At 45.5% G+C, this 19,605-nt stretch overlaps 1 protein-coding gene across 1 annotated transcript in view; it reads left to right on the top strand.

Moving 5' to 3' along the window:
* Window positions 1-4,048, top strand: part of ELP3 (elongator acetyltransferase complex subunit 3) — a 129,900-nt gene extending 125,852 nt beyond the window's left edge. Inside the window, exon 15 of the mRNA XM_005308453.5 lies at window positions 2,515-4,048. Coding sequence (XP_005308510.2) covers window positions 2,515-2,591 — 77 coding nt within the window. The 3' untranslated portion in view covers window positions 2,592-4,048. The remainder of the gene's footprint in view (window positions 1-2,514) is intronic.
* The last annotated feature ends 15,557 nt before the right edge of the window (window positions 4,049-19,605 follow it).

Genomic DNA, 19,605 nt, shown 5'->3' with positions numbered 1-19,605 from the left:
CTCAGGAATCAGTGTTGGGACCAATTTTATTTAACATTTTCATTAATGGCCTTAGCACCAACAATGGGAGTGTGCTAATAAAATTTGCAGATGACACAAAGTTGGAGGTGTTGCCAGTATGGAGGAGGACAAGAATATCATACAAGATTTGGGCAACCTTGAAAACTGGAGTAATAGAAATGGGATGAAATGTTGTAGTGCAAGTCATGCATTTAGGGACTAACAACTAGAATTTGTGCTTTAAGCTAGGGACTTATTAATTGGAAGCAACGGAGCAGTAGACCTGAGTGTATTGGTGACTATTGGCCACCAATATGATGCTTCTGTGAAAAATCCTGGGTTGCATCAGGCAAGGTATCTAGTAGAGATAGGAAAGAGTTATTATTACCATTATACAAGGCACTGATAAGACCTCATCTGGAACACTGTGTGCAGTTCTGGTCTCCCATGTTTAAGAAAGCCACTCCCAGTCACTACAAAAAGTAATTTTCCCTCTGTTGATATTCACCCTTTCTTGTCAACTGTTTGGAATAGGCCACATCCACCCTGTTTGAATTAGCCTTGTTAGCACTGACCCCACACTTGGTAAAGCAACTCCCATCTTTTCATGTGCTGTAATATATATACCTGCCTACTGTGTTTTTCACTCCATGCATCTGATGAAGTGGGTTTTAGCCCACGAAAGCTTATGCCCAAATAAATGTGTTAGTCTCTAAGGCGCCACAAAGACTCCTCGTTTTTTTTGCTGATACAGACTAACACGGCTATCCCTCTGAATACTTCACCAGCGGTATTAGCATCTTTGCAGTGCTTTGCGAACATCCAACTCTGTAGAGATGCTAAGTATTTAAGTAGTTCGGTAACAATACTAAAAATAAAGTCCAAGGAAAGTGCTTTTACATGAACATCCCAAAGAATTAACATGGCTGAAGCAAACTTACTCTGAATGTTGTGCATGTGGTTATAGAAGGGTTGATAATTGGACTGATTAAGTCTCTAAGTAGTAATGTACTTAATTCCTGGATAGGGAAAGAGTAAGTTCCTAAGTGCCACATTTTCCAGGAACTGACTGGAGGGACAAGGTTAGAAACAAAGAAGTTTAAGGGTTTCTTTCTTTAAGCAGTGCCAGGTATTTTCTGTCCCTGTCAGCCAGACTGACTACCAACGATTCTATAATGCACTCAGAAGGGTTTGTCTGTCTGTTTGTCCTTCCTTGTCCCTCATTTGATGACTAATGCCTGCATCTGTGTGTAATTAGAGATAGGATGGGGGCGGCTGTTATTACTCTCTCCTGTAATGTTGTCCCTCCGCTGGATGTTATTGAAAAGCCAGTGTTCTTCCAGGGCATTGGGCTAATCCTGGAGTTGGTCACCACAGGATCTAATTAAGGAAGAAAAGAAGAAGGAGGGAGAAGAGCCTGTTTAAGAACAATAGCATTCTAAAGCCTCCCCTTTAATGAGGAAATTGAATTTGTGACTGTGGAGCCCACTTGTACTTTTAAAGTGGATCCAAGCATATTTATGTGAGTGAAGACAGAGCTTGCTGGGTTTCAGGGCTCTTCAGCAGTCTGTAATGATGTCTGCAGCTGCACCTCTGCCTCTCAAGAGCTTGTCTTTGCTTTGTGTTAAACTTGTCCTAAGTTGAGCTCTTGATACTTAGGAACATTAAATGGTTATTCTAATTGTAGCCCTCCATCCCTGCTCACAATCATCCTCTTCACAGCAGGAAGGGTAGGTGTGTTGCTCTGTTCAGCTGTTTTACCACGTTCCTATACCTCTGTCCCCAAAAGCAGAGCACAATCTTTCCAGAATGCTAATGACTGACTACCCCCAGCCCATCCATGGCGGCAGCCTGGAAGGCCAGTGGCTAGGATTTACCCCAAGGAATTTAGGTACCTGACTCCCATTCATTTTGACTTTCTGATAGTTGGGCTCTTTTCTCTCTCAGGTCCATTGGAAAATGCTAGTCACTGTGCCTTAGCATCAAGTTGTAAGAGAGTAGGTGAGCTTGCTTTAGTAAACTATCTACCTGTCTGGTTTATAAATTAACCCTGAAGAGATTCAGTCATCCCCAGGCAGAGGTTGCCTAGAGACTAGCTAAGTTCCAAAGATTTTGTGAGGCATTATGCAGGGGGAGGTGACGGGATGCTGGCCACTATGCTGGGGACCGTAGGCTGGTGAAGGTCTCCACATAGTATGCCTGCTTCCTTCCTGTTGTCCCAGCCTAGCATAATACAGCTTGGGGGGAGGGAGGGCTTGTTCACGTAACAGAGGGTCAGACATAGCCCTCCCCCAGCAGTGATGTGCACACCAGGTTGCTCTGCAGTTTATCCAAAACCTCATTGTTCAAATGTCTCCAGAACCCTTCAGAAAAACAGGACTATACTATGTAGCTTTGCTGGACTCTCCTCTATTACATATCTCATCAGTTGTCTGCATATCTCTGATTTTCAGGGCATGATCTCTTGCCATATATCACTGCACTGATGAGTTTTGTCCCTCTATTTTGTTGCAGGAGTTGGCACCAGGAATTATTACAGGAAGATTGGCTATGAGCTAGAAGGGCCATATATGGTGAAAAGGCTGGACTGATGCCCTTAACAAGAGGCACGGGAACCCCATCTTCATACCAGACATGCTGCTGGGAGCAGGGAAGAGATGATGCTGACTAACCCTGGCAAGAAAGCTCAGGGGAGGAATACAAGCTTAAAACCGAGGTCTGCTTGTTGCTAAGTATTTGTTATGCTGGAGACCCCAGCCATAAATTGAAATCTGTACTGGGAGGGATCCAATATTATTCTCCTGAGAGACCATCCATAGTCATTTGCAGTGGGGATCTCATGAGAGAGCCACTCGTCTTATTAGCTGACATGATATTGCTGGAGTTGGTGCAATAGTGCATTGAAACAAGCAGAGTTGTGCTGTTTTTCTGATTGAAGGTTCTCGTTTTAGGGGGCCCAGTTGAACATCTTGCTCATGTTCTGTCCGCATTTCCATTATGATGTCACTAGCATCATGTTTAAAACTTAGGCATGGAAAGCTTGCAGTTAGTTGAAATTGGGCTTGTAAGTTACTCGGGAAGCACAAATATTGTATTATTATTTTATGCGTCTATTTTTAAATTGGGCTGGCTGTCTTCTCTCCATACTGAGTAACAAGATTTAATTATTTTTGGGTAGATGTGTGTGTGGTGGGGGCAGAGTGGTTTGCAAACAGTTTGGATATTGTCAAGATTTTGAGATTCACATTTTGACTAACTCTGCACTAGGGCAGAGTCTGAATTTTGGATCATTCCAGCAATGAGAGATTCTAAGAAAAGTCTTTTCAGAAGAATCAGAATAAGTGTCCGATGTGAGACGAAGCTACAAACCTTAGTGCGTAAAGGCTATGTGTTCAGCTCATTTACTCACTATTGCCTACTCCCCTATATTGGGGAATCCTGGGGTACAGTAGGTTTATAAGTGCTCTTTGTGCTGCAATATTTGAGCACTCAGAAATATATTTTTTAAAAGCATTATGCTAGATTTAGCTGCTTGACTCATTAAAGTCAATGGGAGCCATGCAGCAAAAATTGAATGGAATGCATTAGAATGTGTCTCTGCATGATAGGAGAGAAGCAGCTTGAACTCTTTTATAGTCTTTCGACCTGAAATGGGGTTGAAATCAAGGGAAGCCATGTGTACCGAGCTCAGCATTTTACACATGCTACTCTTATAAATGAATCTGCCACAAGTCTTCTGGAAACTTCAGATGTAATAGCTGCTCATAGACAGATGTGATTAACTTGAAGAGAGTTCCTGCAGTTGTGTTTCAATGCTGTTCATTAACTATGACTGCCACCAGGATCTATTGCCGCTTCAGAACATTGGCTTCTGGGGGTCATGGGCTAAGAGCTGCTCTGACGTCTGCTGACGCACACCTAACCAAGGAAGGGGAGAAATATGGGCAGGCTGTAGACATGCATTCTTTCTGGAGAGAATCTTTTAATAGAATTGTGTAAAGAATAGCTGACAATAAACTTTATATTATTAAAGTGTGAACTTCTTAAAGGTGTCCTGCGTTTTAAGGCTTCAGCGACTAAAATGCATCCAGACAAGTTTAACTCAGAGGTAGGAAAATTCCATGCCATTTTTGCTTTCTAATGGTGTATACAGACAGCCTGCTTTTCAAATAAGAAAAGGGTGGTTTGCGGGAGGAGGGGGGGGAATTTGTGCTTGTTTTTTTTACAAGACTTTTCTATTTTGCAAGTCTCTGTGGTAACTGAAGAACTGGTAGAATTCTGACGTAAATACAGATGAAATCAAACCCGATTCATTGAAGGAGGATGATTTTTATTCAGAACGTTTAAAATTCTCTTTGAGGGATAGTTTGTTTTATCATCACCTGTTTAGCTTACATGACTCATATACACTTGGAATAAAAATAAAACTCTTGCTTTAAGATTCAACAACTCTTCCCACTATCCTTTAAATAAGGGCTGAGAATGCTCACAATGCACATTTCTGAAACCTTCAGGTCTTCCAGCAAAACCAGGGAAGACCAGATTTGACATCTTTCAAGCCACTTGCTTGCTTCATCAAGAAGCATCAAAAGGTACAAAACCCATGATCTAGTTTTCCTTTTACAGGTCACCTCATAGCTCTGTTATGTCTTCTTCTTGCACTTGCTCTGCTTCTGCCAGAACACAGATTCATTAGCCCCTCTTGGCCACGCCCTGATTACACAGATACCTAGAACCAGTGTTATAATGGAGCCTTTTGCACTCAGCATTCCACAAAATAGCAACCCATTGATGTTAGCAGCAGCATCCTGTGCAAGTTGCAGTTTGAGTAATCAAATTTTGCTGCGCTGAATTCTCCTGACAGTTTCAAGTGGACAAAGTTTTCTTCATTTCTTGGCCTAAACCCTTGTGTGACATTGCTGTGCACAAATCAGCTGCTACATTGCACCCTAAAGCAGGGGTGGGCAAACTTTTTGGCCTGAGGGCCACATCTGGGTATGGAAATCGCATGGTGGGCCATGAATGCTCACGAAATTGGGTGTGGGAGGGGGTGAGGGCTTCAGCTGCGGGCTCTGGAGTGGGGCCAGAAATGAGGAGTTCAGGGTGCAGGAGGGGGCTCCGGCCTGGGACGGGGTTTGGGTGCAGGGTGGTGGGGTGAGGGCTCTGGCTGGGGGTGCAGGCTCTGCGGTGGGACTGGGGGTGAGGGTTAGGGGTGCAGGAGGGTGCTCCGGGCTGGGACCGAGCGGTTCAGAGGGTGGGAGGAGGGTCAGGGATGGGGCAGAGGGTTGAGGCGTGGGAGGGGCTCAATGGTGTAGGCTCCGGGCGGCGCTTACCTCAAGCAGCTCCCAGAAGCAGTGGCATGTCCCCCCTCCCGCTCCTACGTGGAGGCACGGCCAAGCGGCTCTGCGCACTGTCCTGACTGCGGACGCTGCCCCGCAGCTCCCATTGGCCACGGTTCCCGGCCAATGGAAGCCACGGGGGGCAGCGCTTGGGGCGGGGGTAATGTGCGGAGCTCCCTGGCTGCCCCTATGCGTAGGAGCTGGAGGGGGGACATGCTGCTGCTTCCAGGAGCCATGCGGAGTGGGGAAAGCTCCTGACCCTGCTCCCCGGCTGGAGCGCCAGAACGGGGCAAGCCCCAGACCCCCCTCCTCGGCGGGAGCTCGAGGGCCGGATTGAAACATCTGGAGAGACAGATGCGGCCCCCGGGCTGTAGTTTGCCCAACTGTGCCCTAAGGGGAGCTGCCCTTCAACGGTGGATAGTGATTCCTTAATTCTGTTTTTAAAAGCATTTGGGAACCTATACGTTGGAGTTTATTTTGTAAATATGTAATCTCTGTTCTATTCTAGATAGATTTTTATACCATGCTCATTGTCGTAGTATCTGAGCACCTTCCAGCAGTGCATTAAGTAATGTGACTACACATCTGTCACATGTTGTTTGTTCTCTCATCCTCTTCCCAGAGGGGAAGTGTTTGCAGCGGAGTATCTTGGTTTGGTAGGGTTTTTTATTTATTAAATAAATATACCTGTTGCTGTGTGTTTATATTAAGGAAGGAAAGGTCAAAGAAATGCACCTTGCAGTTGGAAAAGTGGTGACAATTAGAGATGGTCTTTAGTTCCTGGGGAAGTTCATTCCACAGTCTCGGACCACCCCCCGAGAAAGGTCTATCTCCCACACAGATGAGCTTTATTCTTATTGTTGAGAGTTCCATTGTGCCAGAGGAGCTAAGTTGTCAACCATGGTCTTCGCCCTGGACCTTTAGATAGTCTTTTAGGTATCCTGGATCCAAACTATGGAGCGCTTTGAATATAAGGACCAAGACCTTGAACTTCATTCAAAATCTGTGGGAAGCAAAGAACAGGTGTGTTGTGCTCACAATAAGCCATGTTGCTGAGGACACGTGCTGCAGCATTTTGTACTACTTTGGAGTTTCCTAAGTGCTGAAGGTTTCATGCCCAGGTATATCGCATTGCTGTAGTTCAGGGAAGACGTGGTGAAGGCATGAATAACTGAGGCCAAGTTTTTTCTGCCAGGATGGGATGGAGTCTCCTAGCCAACTGGAGGTAGTAGAAAGCATTACTTGCAGTTGCTATGATGTGAGAGTTCAGCATCCATGAGGAATCAAAGAATACTTCTAGACTATAGACTTAATTGACCAGTTGTGGATGTCAAACTTCAACCAATGGAGATTGCACAGTCCTCAAAATACTTTCCTCTGACCATCATCGCCTCCTCCTGTTTTGCTTGGGTTCAGCTTCATATATCTGTTCTCATCCAAGCACTGGGCCATTTTATGTTAAGGATGGGTAGAGCTGTGTGTCATCTGCATATTGCATTGGCCTGCTAAACCCAGGGTTGTGAGTTCAATCCTTGAGGGGGCCATTTAGGGAACTGGGGTAAAAATCTGTCTGGAGATTGGTCCTGCTTTGAGCAGGGGGTTGGACTAGATGACCTCCTGAGGTCCCTTCCAACTCTAATATTCTATGATTCTATATTGCTGGCACTTGAGTCCATGTTGTCTGACCAGTTCACCTAGTGTTTGCATGTAGATATTGAAAAGGACTAGAGAGAGAATTGATCCTTGTAGAATCCCCACAAGTGGAAAAGTCTGGTGGTGTAGGTGCAGTTTCCCATCACTACTCATTGGGTGTCCCCCATCAGGAAGGACTCAAACCACTATAGTGCATTTACCTGGACTCCTGCCACTTCACTCAGGTGAGACAGCAGTATCTCGTGATCAGCACTGTCAAATGCTACAGAGAGGGCCAGGAGGATGAAAATGAATGTCTGTCACTCTATTCACTATCAGTGCCACAAAAACCGTGTCTGTTCTCTGTCCTGGCGTGAATCAAAATTGTGCCAGGTCTAGAATGTTGGCTTTATTTAGATGAGCTAGTAGTTGTCCTTTTGCTGTTTTCTCTGTGAGCTTGCTTAGGAATGGGAGGTCTGACATTCAGCAATAATTGGCTTTTTTCAACACAATGTTATGTATGACTTGTCAAGCTTACAGTTCAGTGATGTTCACATTCTCTAGCATGGCACTGAGATATATCAGCATCTCAAGACAAGAATTAGCAGAAGTCAGTTTGGTTTCTGCCCAGGAGTAGGCAAGAGGGAGGCAGCATTTGCCGTAAGGATCTTATCTGAGCATGTGATAGAAGTGCAAAGAGAAATCCATATGTGCTTTTTGGATTTAGAAAAGGCATTTGATAAAATTCAATGTGACAAAATGATGGATACTCTGGAAGAATGTAGTATTGACTTCCAAGATCTGCAATTAATAAAAAGCTGGTATTGGGGACAGAAAGCAGCAATCCAAATGAACTATGAAATAGCTGACTGTTGTAGCATCAAGAAAGGTGTATGCCAGAGTTGTATCCTATCTCTAAAACTATTCAACATATATGCAGAAGTTCTAATGAGGGAAAGTTTAGAATACATCAGCCAGGACACATATGGGTCAATGGCATATACATCAACAACATAAGATACTCCAATGACCTAGTTTGTATCACTATGACCAGGGGAAACTTCAGAACATGCTTATTGCTATGAATAATGCCAGCAAGAAATATGGAATGATGATTGTTAGAAAGACAAAAAGTATAAGTAACCATAGAAATACACAAGATAGGCAATATCTGTATGTCAACAGTGAAGTGGTGAAATGAGTGAATAGCTTCCCTTGTTTAGGGAATCTGATAACATCAGAAGGAAGATGCAACAAAGAAATCAGGAAAAGGATGATACAACTTGCAAAAAACGCATTCAGCAATTTGCAAAGACTTTTCTGTTGTTGAACGTTTGAATTACACGTCTGCACTAGACTGCTGAAGTGCTACGTATAGTAAACCTACCTGTATGGATGTGAGAGCTGGACACTTAAAAAAGGACACAGAGATGACTGAGTGGTTTTTTTTATTACAGAAGAATGTCAAAAATTAACAATCTGGATAACCAAAACAAGATACAGTGAGGTAATGACAAGGCTGAATTTTAAAAGATATAACTTTTTTTTTGAAATCCTAGATAAGCGAATGTGGCACCTTTAAGACTAACAGAAGTATTGGGAGCATAAGCTTTTGTGCGTAAGAACCTCACTTCTTCAGATGCAAGTCTTGCATCTGAAGAAGTGAGGTTCTTACCCACGAAAGCTTATGCTCCCAATACTTCTGTTAGTCTTAAAGGTGCCACAGGACTCTCTGTTGCTTTTTACAGATTCAGACTAACACAGCTACCCCTCTGATACTAGATAAGAGAATAACATCTTTCTGTGGACACATTGCTTGCTGATTGTAGAGTGACTCAATTCTGGCACTCATATGATCAGATAAGATTGCAGGCAAACCAGGAAGAGGAATAAAGAGAGCCAGCTATATTGGAAACATTGTCAGATGGTCTGGTATCCAAAGGAGACTGGACATTTTACAGCTCTGTTGCATTTGGAAAAGATGGAAGGTGGCGGTCGACAACCTCCATATTGTAGATGTCACATGAAGAAGATAGTTGACTAGGACTGAAATATCCAGGGTGGGTTTCTTCAGTGTTGGCTGGACTACAGCATATTTTGAAGGAGAAAGGGAAGATTCCTTCTCTGAATGAGGCATTGGCTATTTTGGTCAGTTAGTTGCACCAGTTTTTTATGACTCCCTTTCACAAGTCAGGAAAAGCCTGGGTCAGATTGACGAGTCTTGGGTTGAGACTCCTTTTGGGTGTCTAGAACACCTTGAGAAGTGAATGTACTGAACTCTAGGAATGAAGGTGGCCTGTTGGTTGGTGGTTGCAGGTGTAGCAGATCCATCCTGTTTCAGAAGGCTTCCAGAATGTATGTGATCTTTTCAGTGTAGTGTTAGATCCGCAGCAGGGGCCTTCCCTATGGACAGATACTGGACACAGTTTTGGTATATAATGCTCTTTATTGCTTACAAAATAAACCTCATTCACTCCACGTTTGTACCCTAAACATACTACACCAGAGTCCACAGATCAGAATGAAGTCCTAATGGCCAGTCGAGGTTCAGTCAGATCAGATCAGATGTGGGGAGCCAACAGAAAGACCACATCTATATCCAAACAGGGCTCTGGGGTTGTTGAAAGACTCCAAATTGCAAATGTATGAAACCTCCATTTATAATCCACTTTGTGACATCATTAGTTTTTTGTCTCTGTTTGGGCCTTTCACCGACAACTCAATTCCAAGCAGACCACCATGATTCAAGGCGTGCCATTTCCTCCAATTCTTAGACATTTTTTTATAGCAGTCCAGCTGGTGTTGTTTCCTTTTCTGCTGATTGTTCGTATATTTCCCAGGGACATAACAAAGTTGTTTTGTACAAATAGTCCTTGACGGCTTGAAACCTTAAGTTCTTGCTTCAGTTGCCAACACACAATGCATGTACTTATGTCAAACACACTCCATCCACACTAGGCCTTGATGGCCTATAATGTATTACATGGATATATGTGTGATATATCCCAACAGTAGTAGTATGATAGTCCTTTGCAGTGCTCAGCTGTGATGCAGCTTATAGGCATTCAGGATTGATTAAGTGATTTACCACCCTGGATTGCTCCTTGGGGTGGGATTTGGCAGCCTCAGTGGAGGGAAGGTTCTCTTGGCCTGTGATACAGCCTCAGCATAAGTTTTGAGGAGTTTGTTTCATCTTATCTAAATCAGCCTTTGTTTTGCACAGTTAGCACTTAAGTCTCTATCTCCTCTCTCCATCTGACGCGGGGTGTCAGAAGACCAAGGATGTGGTAGGGAGGAAAGAGGCTGTTTGGGGCCAGTGTATCAGTGGCTGAGGCCAGTGTGGAATGGTAAGGGCTCACCAGGTATCAACTCCTCATATTGTGTATGGGGTAGTTATGTCCATTAGCAAGCTTTGGAATTTGTTGGAGTCCATGAGCCGTCATGGATGAATCAGGATCATTTGGTCTGACTTGTTGCCTGGACACTGGAAAATCCCGAGCCACTGCTTTAAGGAAGTGATGATCCGGCCAAGACAGCATTTGGTTTGTGATGTCCCCCATTTTGATATCTAAGCCGAAGATCAGGTCCAGAGTATAACTGGCTGTGTGGGTTGGGTCAAGATGTTCTATGAAAGTCCATGGGAAGCAAGTGAGGAGATGAGTTTTTGTGTGTTTGTATCTGTAGCCTTGTCGATACAAGCATTTGAAATCTCCCATGCTAACAAGCCTGGGATATCACACCACCTTTGGTGACAAGGTGTCAGTGTGCTCTTTCATGAATACTTTTTTTCTGTGGTGGTCTGTAACTCTGGTTTCTACTGTCAGATGAATGAATTCAAATAAAGTTGTTGTACCTGAGGCATTTCTCTTACATTTGATGTTTGCAGAGAAGATGAATGTAGTGCCACCTGCCTTCTTGTCCTCTAGGTCAGAGGTGTTCCAAGTATCCTGGAGCGATGAGATTGGATGACACTGCAAGCTCTGTGCTAGCCTACCAGGTCTTGGTGATGCAGGCTGTATTGGGTACTTCATTGCTGATGAAGTCGTGCATTGTCTTTTGCTTGTTAGTGGCAGATCTAGTGTTGATCAGCATCAACTTTAGTTCATGATGCTTGGTGCCATCTGTTTCTGGCCCGTGCATAGGTAGTGGACCTGTCAGTGTATAGATGTTAGATGTCTAGAATCTGATTTCTTATTTCTGCTTTTCTGTTTCCTTGGACAGTTCCTCCCAATTTGAACTGTGCCAGGAGATGGAGTAGATGTTGCATGGGATGTTCTGAGTGGAGGAACAGTTATCTGCTTCACCAGATACCCAACAGACCTGCCTTTCTGAGTGCATCGTATGGCTCTATAACCTGAGCCCAGCCAGGGGAAGTTCTTCTTTGAGTGCTTGCTCATGTACATTCCATATTAGGTTTGTGTGCTTGCCACATGCACCAGTGCTGTAAGTTTTTTCCTCAGCAGTATCCATAGGGGACCAGCTCTGGCGCTCTCTGGAGTGGCATCTGCATGGCATGGTATAAGGGTCGCTGCTGGCTCCCTCCCACCCTGAGTTTCTTCTTGTCACCAGTGATGGTGCTGGAACGTCTGCTGCTTCGGCTAGCATTGTTTTGTTCTCCGTTCTTGTGAACTTTATGAAACCTGTAATATAGTTGTATATAGTTAGTAGTTGAATTAGTTACCCTTATTAGTAGTTCTTACAGACTTCATTAGTCCCTAACAGGACTCAGCCTGGGGACGGGGCATGCCCTGATCCCCAGGCTTTAAGCCCTGTGATCGTTGCAAATGGCTTATGCCCATCAGCGACCCACATAATGGCTGCCTAAGGTGCTTGGGCTAAGGGCACATAAGCGACAAGTGTCGTCTTTGTAAGTCCTTCAAACCGAGGACGAAAAAGGAGTGGGACAGTCACCTGAAAGTGCTCCTGATGGAGTTGGCACTCACTCCGGCACTGGAGCAACGGTCCGACTTGGCACTGAGCACTGCAGCGAAGGCGCGCAGCGCTCCGCTGGCACCATCCACGAGCCGCCACCAAACCCCCTCCACAGCTCCGGCCAAGAAGCCGAATAAGACAGCTAGGGGCAGATCTCCTACTTCCTGCAAGGGAAAGGAGAGGACTGTTGGCAAGACAAGACCCATGCCGGGCAGCTCAACGCCCCCTTCAGGAAGTCGGGCCCCAGCTCAAGTCAAGCAGTGCATCCCATCCAAGGGGCATGAGTACTTATATTCTCACACAGCCCCCAATTCCCTGGTGGTAGAGGCAGTTAACCACAGGGAGAGGCAAGGTCAACCTGGGGCTACCCCCAAAACCAAAGACTCAGGGAGGTTGGATTTCTTTGGACGCAAAGTTTATTCGTCTTCCAGCCTGCAATTGAGAGTGGCCAATCACCAAGCCCTCCTTGGCCGCTACGATTACAACATGTGGCAGGCCATGGCCAAGTTTGAGGCTTCACTTTCCGAAGGGTCCAGGAAGGAATTCTGGGTGATCCTCGAGTTGGGCATGGCTGTGGCGAGAGCAGTCCTCCAGGCAGCTTCAGACGCAGCGGACTCTGCCACCCGCACCTCAAGAAGTACCTAAGGAAGCTGAAGTTCCGCATGGTCTCCCTGGCCTCTATCATCCCCTCTCTGGATCTGGGAGACTGGTATGCCACCCTGGACCTAAAGAATGCATACTTCCACATAGCAATCTTTCAAGGATACAGACACTTCCTCCGATTTACGGTGGGACCCAGCCACTACCAATTTTTGGTCCTCCCATTTGGCCTAACAGCACCGAGGGTGTTTACCAAGTGCATGTCGGTGGTGGCGGCTTACCTCAGGTGCCATGGTGTCCAGATCTACCCATACCCCTCCCTGGCCCCTGCCCAACCGACTGGACCTGCAGTCACAGGACCACAATCGGCTCTTACACCCCACCCTCACGTCCCTCCACCTCTCGACGTGGATGCTGTGTGGCTGAACCTGGAGGAGCGGACCTGTTCAGAGGAGGTCCAGCAGGTTCTCCTGAAAAGTAGAAAGCCTTCAACCAGACTGACTTACCTGGCCAAGTGCACAAGGTTTTCCTGCTGGGCATCCTCGCATTCTTCCATACAATCTGTCTTAGACTATCTGCTTCATTTGAGAAATCAGGGCCTGGCACGCTCTTCCATTAGAGTGCATCTCATCGCCATCTCTGCTTTTCACCCACCAATCCAGGGCCAGATGGTGTTTTCTCATGACATGACGTTCAGATTCTTGAGAGATTCTTCCTGCAGATATGGACCCCATCCCACAGTGGGATCTCAACTTGGTCCTTTCTAGGCTCACGGACCCCCCTTTTAGCCGCTGGGCTCCTGCTCCCTTTCCCACCTGTCATGGAAGGTTTCTTTTCTGGTGGCGGTGACATTGGCAAGACGAGTCTCTGAGATTAAAGATTTGACCTCAGAACTGTCGTACGCTGTCTTCTACAAGGACAAGGTTCAGCTGCAACCCCATCCGTCCTTCCTGCCAAAGGTTGTGTCTACCTTCCATATGAACCAGGACATCATCTTCCCGGTGTTCCGTCCAAACCACACAAGACCAGCAAAGAGAGGCGTCTTCACGTGCTGGACATCTGGAGAGCCTTGGCTTTTTACCTAAAATGTACCAAGCCTTTCCATAAATCAACTCAGCTCTTCATCGCTACAGCAGATAGGATGAAGGGCCTTCCAATGTCCTCGCAGAAGATTTCCAAATGGATCACCTCTTGCATAAGGACCTGTTACGACCTGGCCGGGGTCCCGCCATTGCCGATTGTCAGAGTTCAGGTGTCCTTGATGGCCTTCCTGGCGTACATCCCTATCAAGGTCATCTGTAGAACCGTGATATGGTCCTCTGTTCACACGTTCATGGCACATTATGCCATCACTCAGCAGGCCAGAGACGATGCTGGGTTCGGCATCATGTTGCAATCTACATGTCTGTGAACTCCTACCCTGCCTCTGATGATACGCCTTGGGAGTCACCTAATATGGAATGAACATGAGCAAACACTCTAAGAGAAAAAAAAACAGTTACCAGTTCCATAACTGGTGTTCTTTGAGATGTGTTGCTCATGTCCATTCCATGACCCGCCCTCCTTCCCCACTGTCGGAGTTTTCCGGCAAGAAGGAACTGAGGGGAAGGGGGAGCCGGTGGCATGCCTTATGCCACGTATGTGGGCTCCATTCCATAGGGTGCCAGAGTCGGTCCCCTATGGATACTGCTGAGGGAAAAACTTCCGGCACCGGTGCATGTGGCGAGCACACACACCTAATATGAAATGGACATGAGCAACACATCTAGAACACCAGTTACGGAACAAGTAACTGTCTTTTTCGGTGGCATCAGCCATCCATTTCCTTGACATAAGCTGTTTGTGTTGTCATGATGCCCGTGTTGCTCTTACCTGCTATGGAGGCAGGTGGAGAGGAAAGAGGAAGAGAAATAGTACTTCCTTTTTAGTCTTGGTTGAATAAGGGCTGAAACATGGTGGAGTAGCAGGTAGAGATGAATCTGGAGGAGCAGGGCTGGGGCTCCTTCCAGGTGAAAGAACAGCCGCCTTCCTGGTGGTAACTCCTGAGCTAAGGGAGGAGCTGGGTGAGGAATCACAGCCTCACTTTCATCTTTGGAAGCTGAAATACATTTTCTGAAAAATAAAAAGCAGCCAGAGGTCCCCCCCTGCTGTTTGCACCGGGGCTGGCCATGTGGCAGGCTGTAGGGAGGGAGGAGACTGGCTGGGAGCAAGAACATGGTCCCTTTGAGGGCTCTCAGGAGCCGCTGTTGTTTGAGCTGGGGCTGGACCCTGCTGCTGCCGCTGAAGGGTGGGAAGAGTGTGGTCTGGGTGACTCATTGGTGATGCTGCAAACTTGTTGTATAGTTTCCAGTAATGCCCAGCATTCTGCCTTAATGGCCCAATTTTAGTGTCTTCACCAAAGGAAAGTATCCATTGACACCGCCCTCTCCTGCCCCCCTCCCTCCCACTGTCCCAGTAGTTTGGCTCATGCCCTGAAGAAGAAAGATTTCTGTTCCTTCCAAAACTGTTTTACAACTATTATTTATACTACTGTTCTAAGTTTGGATATTCTTGTTACCCACAGAGATGCCCAGTCCTAAAGCCAGCATTTTAGGCAGGAGCTGGCACTGCTAATAAAAATGTCCCCAAAGGGGCCAGGTGCAGCCATTCTCTGCCCTATCAGCATATGCACCCTGCATGTTGCCACAGCTAAGACTTCAAACCACAACCTTCATGAACCATACCTGTAGCTAGCAGCCCTCCCAGCGGGGCTATAAAGAACTTTTCCTCGCTAAGTAGTGCTAGTTATCTCAGCTGGAAGTTGCTCTGTGTTTATAGCACATTGCACTGGGGGCCTGAGCTACCTGCCTCAGTGGTTATTACAAGAATCTTTTTAGTGGTTGTGCAGGTCTTCTCCCTCCCCCCTCCCCTCCGTTTGCTGGATGGTCTCTTAAGATTTGACCTTTCTACCTTCTCTGTTGGTTACTAAATTGCATGTAACAACTTCTTAGCCCTCTCTTGTGTAATATCCTGTGCTTTTTGTGTCCGCCTTTTTGCTAAAGAAAGGGTTATATTGTGGAGTGAAAATAAATAGGGAAGCCTCAACCCAACCCATCAATAAGGCAGTGGAGTGTATAGAGAGCACTTCCTGCTCCACCAAATGTCAAGGCTGCTGTTCAGTTGGAGGCACCGGAGCGTGAGGTCTCATTTTAGTAAGGGCAAAGGTGACTCTTTTCACTTTCCCTCTCCTTTTCCTTGATGGATTTTAACCCGTGGAAAAATTAAAGTCCATACAAGCGAGGTTTTTCTTGGCTTCAGCATTGTTTTCCGTCTGCTGTCGTTTTCTTCTGAAGAGGAAAAGAAACCTTGGCATAGAAATTATTCAGGGTACAAACACACTCCATCATGGAAGACGTTTTTAGCAGTGCTTTAGGTTGGGCAATTTGTTTTAGCTTTGTCCCCTGATCAATCTCTATTTTGCTACTCTGCTGTAAAGACTTTCTCCTGGCTGAAAATTTGTTTCACATGGGTGTGATTTTTTTTATTTTTTTCAGTAATCCTCCAAGATCTTGATTTTTTTTTTTTCCAAGGCTGCATATGTTTTCATGGGCATAATTTCAGCGTTGGTGTAAATGTTATCGCTCAGCTGTCTAACTTCCGGCAAATCAGGTAGCTAAATGTCTTAGCACTACATCTAGTCCCAACATTAATTGTAGGCACCTTTTTTTTGAGAACTGGGAGAAATCACAACTAGCCTTGCCCTCTCTGTTATTTAAGTGCCAGTCATAGCCAGCAGTGCAGCTATATGCAGAAAGCACAAGCTCAATGTCCAGTCTGCCTCTGTCCCTTTCTTCTGTTCTGTTTAGGTTTTTACACTGCAGTTGTCACCATAGCATCTTAGGACAAAATCCACAAAGGGAACTCAGGGTCAGCACTGCAATGCCCTACTGCATAGTGGAATCCGCCCCAAATTAGGTGCCTGGCTGCCATATACAATGCATGAGAAGAGTTAGGTGCCTAAAAGTGGGATTAACCGCAGCCAGCAGGCTGAGCAGCAACTGATTAAATTAGCTAGTAGGAAATGCTGAGAAGAGGTCTGTGGCCTAAGCCTCACCCCCAGAGGTAATTAGGTACCCAGCTACGGGCTAGGAGGAGATGCTTATCTCTGCTTGGGATTCACAGCTGTGAGCCTGCTCTTGGAGTTAGGTGCCCAAATCACTGCAGGTCATCCTCTCCTCATGAAAATCAGAGAGTCTGAGAGACTCACTGCATTACAGGCAATAGCCCAGGGGCTAGCCAATTCACCAGGGTGGGAGAGGGCCCTGTTTTCAAATTCCTGCTCTGCCTGGTTTGGAGAAGGCACTTGAACATCCCTATCCCAGGTGTATGCCCTGACTACCAGGCCTATGCTTTCTCCCTCATGTATATTTGTATAAATAATAGAGCTATCAAGCAATTTAAAAAATTGTGATTAATCACGCAATTAAAAAAATTAATTGCGTGATTAATCGCGCTATTAAACAAAAATAGAATACCATTTATTTAAATATTTTTGGATGTTTTCTACATTTTCAAATATATTGATTTCAATTACAACCCAGAATACAAAGTGTACAGTGCTCACTTTATATTTATTTTTATTACAAATATTTGCATTGTAAAAAACAAAAGAAATAGTATTTTTCAATTCACCTAATACAAGTACTGTAATAATATATGGAGTTATACCTATCTCATAGAACTGGAAGGGACCCCGAAAGGTCATCGAGTCCAGCCCCCTGCCTTCACTAGCAGGACCAAGTACTGATTTTGCCCCAGATCCCTAAGCGACTCCCTCAAGGATTGAATTTACAATCCTGGTTTTAGCAGGCCAATGCTCAAAATGCAATCTCTTTATCATTAAAGTTGAACTTACAAATGTAGAATTATGTACAAAAAATAACTGCATTCAAAAATAAAACAATGTAAAACTTTAGAGCCTACAAATCCACTCAGTCCTACTTCAGCCAATCGCCCAAACAAACAAGATTGTTTACATTTCCAGAAGATAATGCTGCCTGCTTCTTGTTTACAATGTCACCTGAAAGTGAGAACAGGCGTTCTGCACCAGTTGCAACTTTCTCAAGGCTGATGCTTTCAAGTACAGAGGCGCATGACTGAGGCATCGGAGATGAGCGGACTGGCACAGCTCTTATAGTGGCAGCCATCACTCTAGTACCTAGGCCACAATCTAGAGAGCTGTTGCTGATAGGGTGTATTTTATTGCAACCAATGTTATGTGAGATTCCAACAGCAGTGAGGAATCTAGGCCTCCTAGCCTACCTTGGGTATTTAAGGGCAGATATCTTGATGTAGGATGATGTTTGAGGGCAGCAAGCTCTTCAAAGTATTTCCTTCTACCCATCGGCAATAACATACACCTCTACCTCGATATAACGCTGTTCTCGGGAGCCAAAAAATCTTACTGTGTTATAGGTGAAACTGCGTTATAACGAACTTAGTTTGATCTGCCAGAGTGCGCAGCCCTGCCCCCCCGGAGCACTGCTCTACCGCATTATATCCGAATTCGTGTTATATCGGGGTAGAGGTGTAGTTTGTCTGGGTTTAATCTTCATCCAGCTCTTCCTCAGTGCTGGCCAGACATCAGGGCTTAGTCAATAGAAGAATACGTACAGTTGCACTGGCATAACTAAAGCTGTCTAGGCCCTAATGATGATAAACCACTTAAAGTGTAAGACACATTTAATTTGGTAAAATACTGTGTCAACTAAACTGCTTTAAGAAGGGTCTAAACTGGTTTAGCTTAATGTGGTCATTAAGTGAGGCTTAAACCATTATAAGTGCATCTGGGTTAGGGATTTGCACTGGTGTAACTAGACTGAACCAAAGGGCTACATGGGGAAGTACACTGATATTCTCATGCTAGTATAGTAGTACTGATCTAACTTCTTGTATGGACATTCTCCTTAGGGAATAAGCGGGTCCATGGGCGGTGTTATACCAGTGTTGTTATGGAAACAGTATAATCCCCCCATGTAGACAAGCCATAAAGGGGTTTAGTTACACTGGTCTGTGTTTTCAAATGTAGCTAAGCCATGGGCTAGCTGGCTGACCTGTGTCTATGTATGCTGTAAAAGATAAAGATGGCATCAGTTTCTCCCTGCAGCTGCCAGTGTGGTCATTCTGTACTTCAGTGCTGAGAGCAGTATAAGAACCTAACCAGCATAAAATAGACCCCTCCTGCTGTTTTTTTGTAAAAGTGAAGGTGTCCTGCTGGACTAATACGACAAGGTGCCTGTATCCTTTCTGTAAACGTGCGGTGTAGGATAGGGTGGGAGATTGGGCCTGGAATTGTATGTCACATAGCATTTAGTATGGACGAACCCCATAATATTTTTCCCCTCTGGGCTCTCGGGCATGGCTAGTTATTTGGAGGAGTTCAGTGAAGAAACACACACACACCCTGTTGCTAATTCACTGTGCTTCAGCTCAGCAGCCCTTCACAGATGCCGCAGCCACTTCTCTAGGTCTCCCAAAGCTAAGAGGTTGTCAGGAAATCGCATTATTAAAGAAGAACTTACAAAAGCTGCTGCGTTTTTCTTAAGGGACAGCTGGTGTCAACTCAGGTTGCTTTTTTAGTTGTATTTTTTTAAAAACACAAGAAGGGCGAGGCAGCAGCCAGTCATGCATGCTTCTGTATTAATTTTAGCTCCCTCTTTCTGGCTAGGTCAGGGAGGACATTTCCCCACTTCCTAGCACCAGCCAAAGAAGAAACAACACACCCATGAGGGTAGAAGGCTCAGCTAGGGCATTCATAGGAACGATCCGCCCAGGGCAGGAGGAATACAGTTGTGCCCTTTTTTGCTGTGTTGGGATGTTGAAAGGAGGCCTGAAAGGGTTGATGGCTCTTCCCCTTCCAAGCTATATTTATAGTCCTGGACCTGCTTGCTTTTCTCTTTTAGAAATTCAGGTCTTGTCTCAATCCGGTCTCTTCCCTGTGAAACTCTATCTGCCCTCTTGCTGGCTGTAAGAGGGACTGAACGCTGGAGATCTCCCACCTCATGTGCAGCAGGGGGGCGCTCAGCTGAGGTTGAGCCCACAGGTGCGTTTGCAGGGCAGTGGC

Source organism: Chrysemys picta, chromosome 3 (genome assembly GCF_011386835.1).
Source record: "Chrysemys picta bellii isolate R12L10 chromosome 3, ASM1138683v2, whole genome shotgun sequence".
NCBI lineage: Eukaryota > Metazoa > Chordata > Testudines > Emydidae > Chrysemys > Chrysemys picta.
This window is presented reverse-complemented; position numbering and strand designations above follow the sequence as displayed.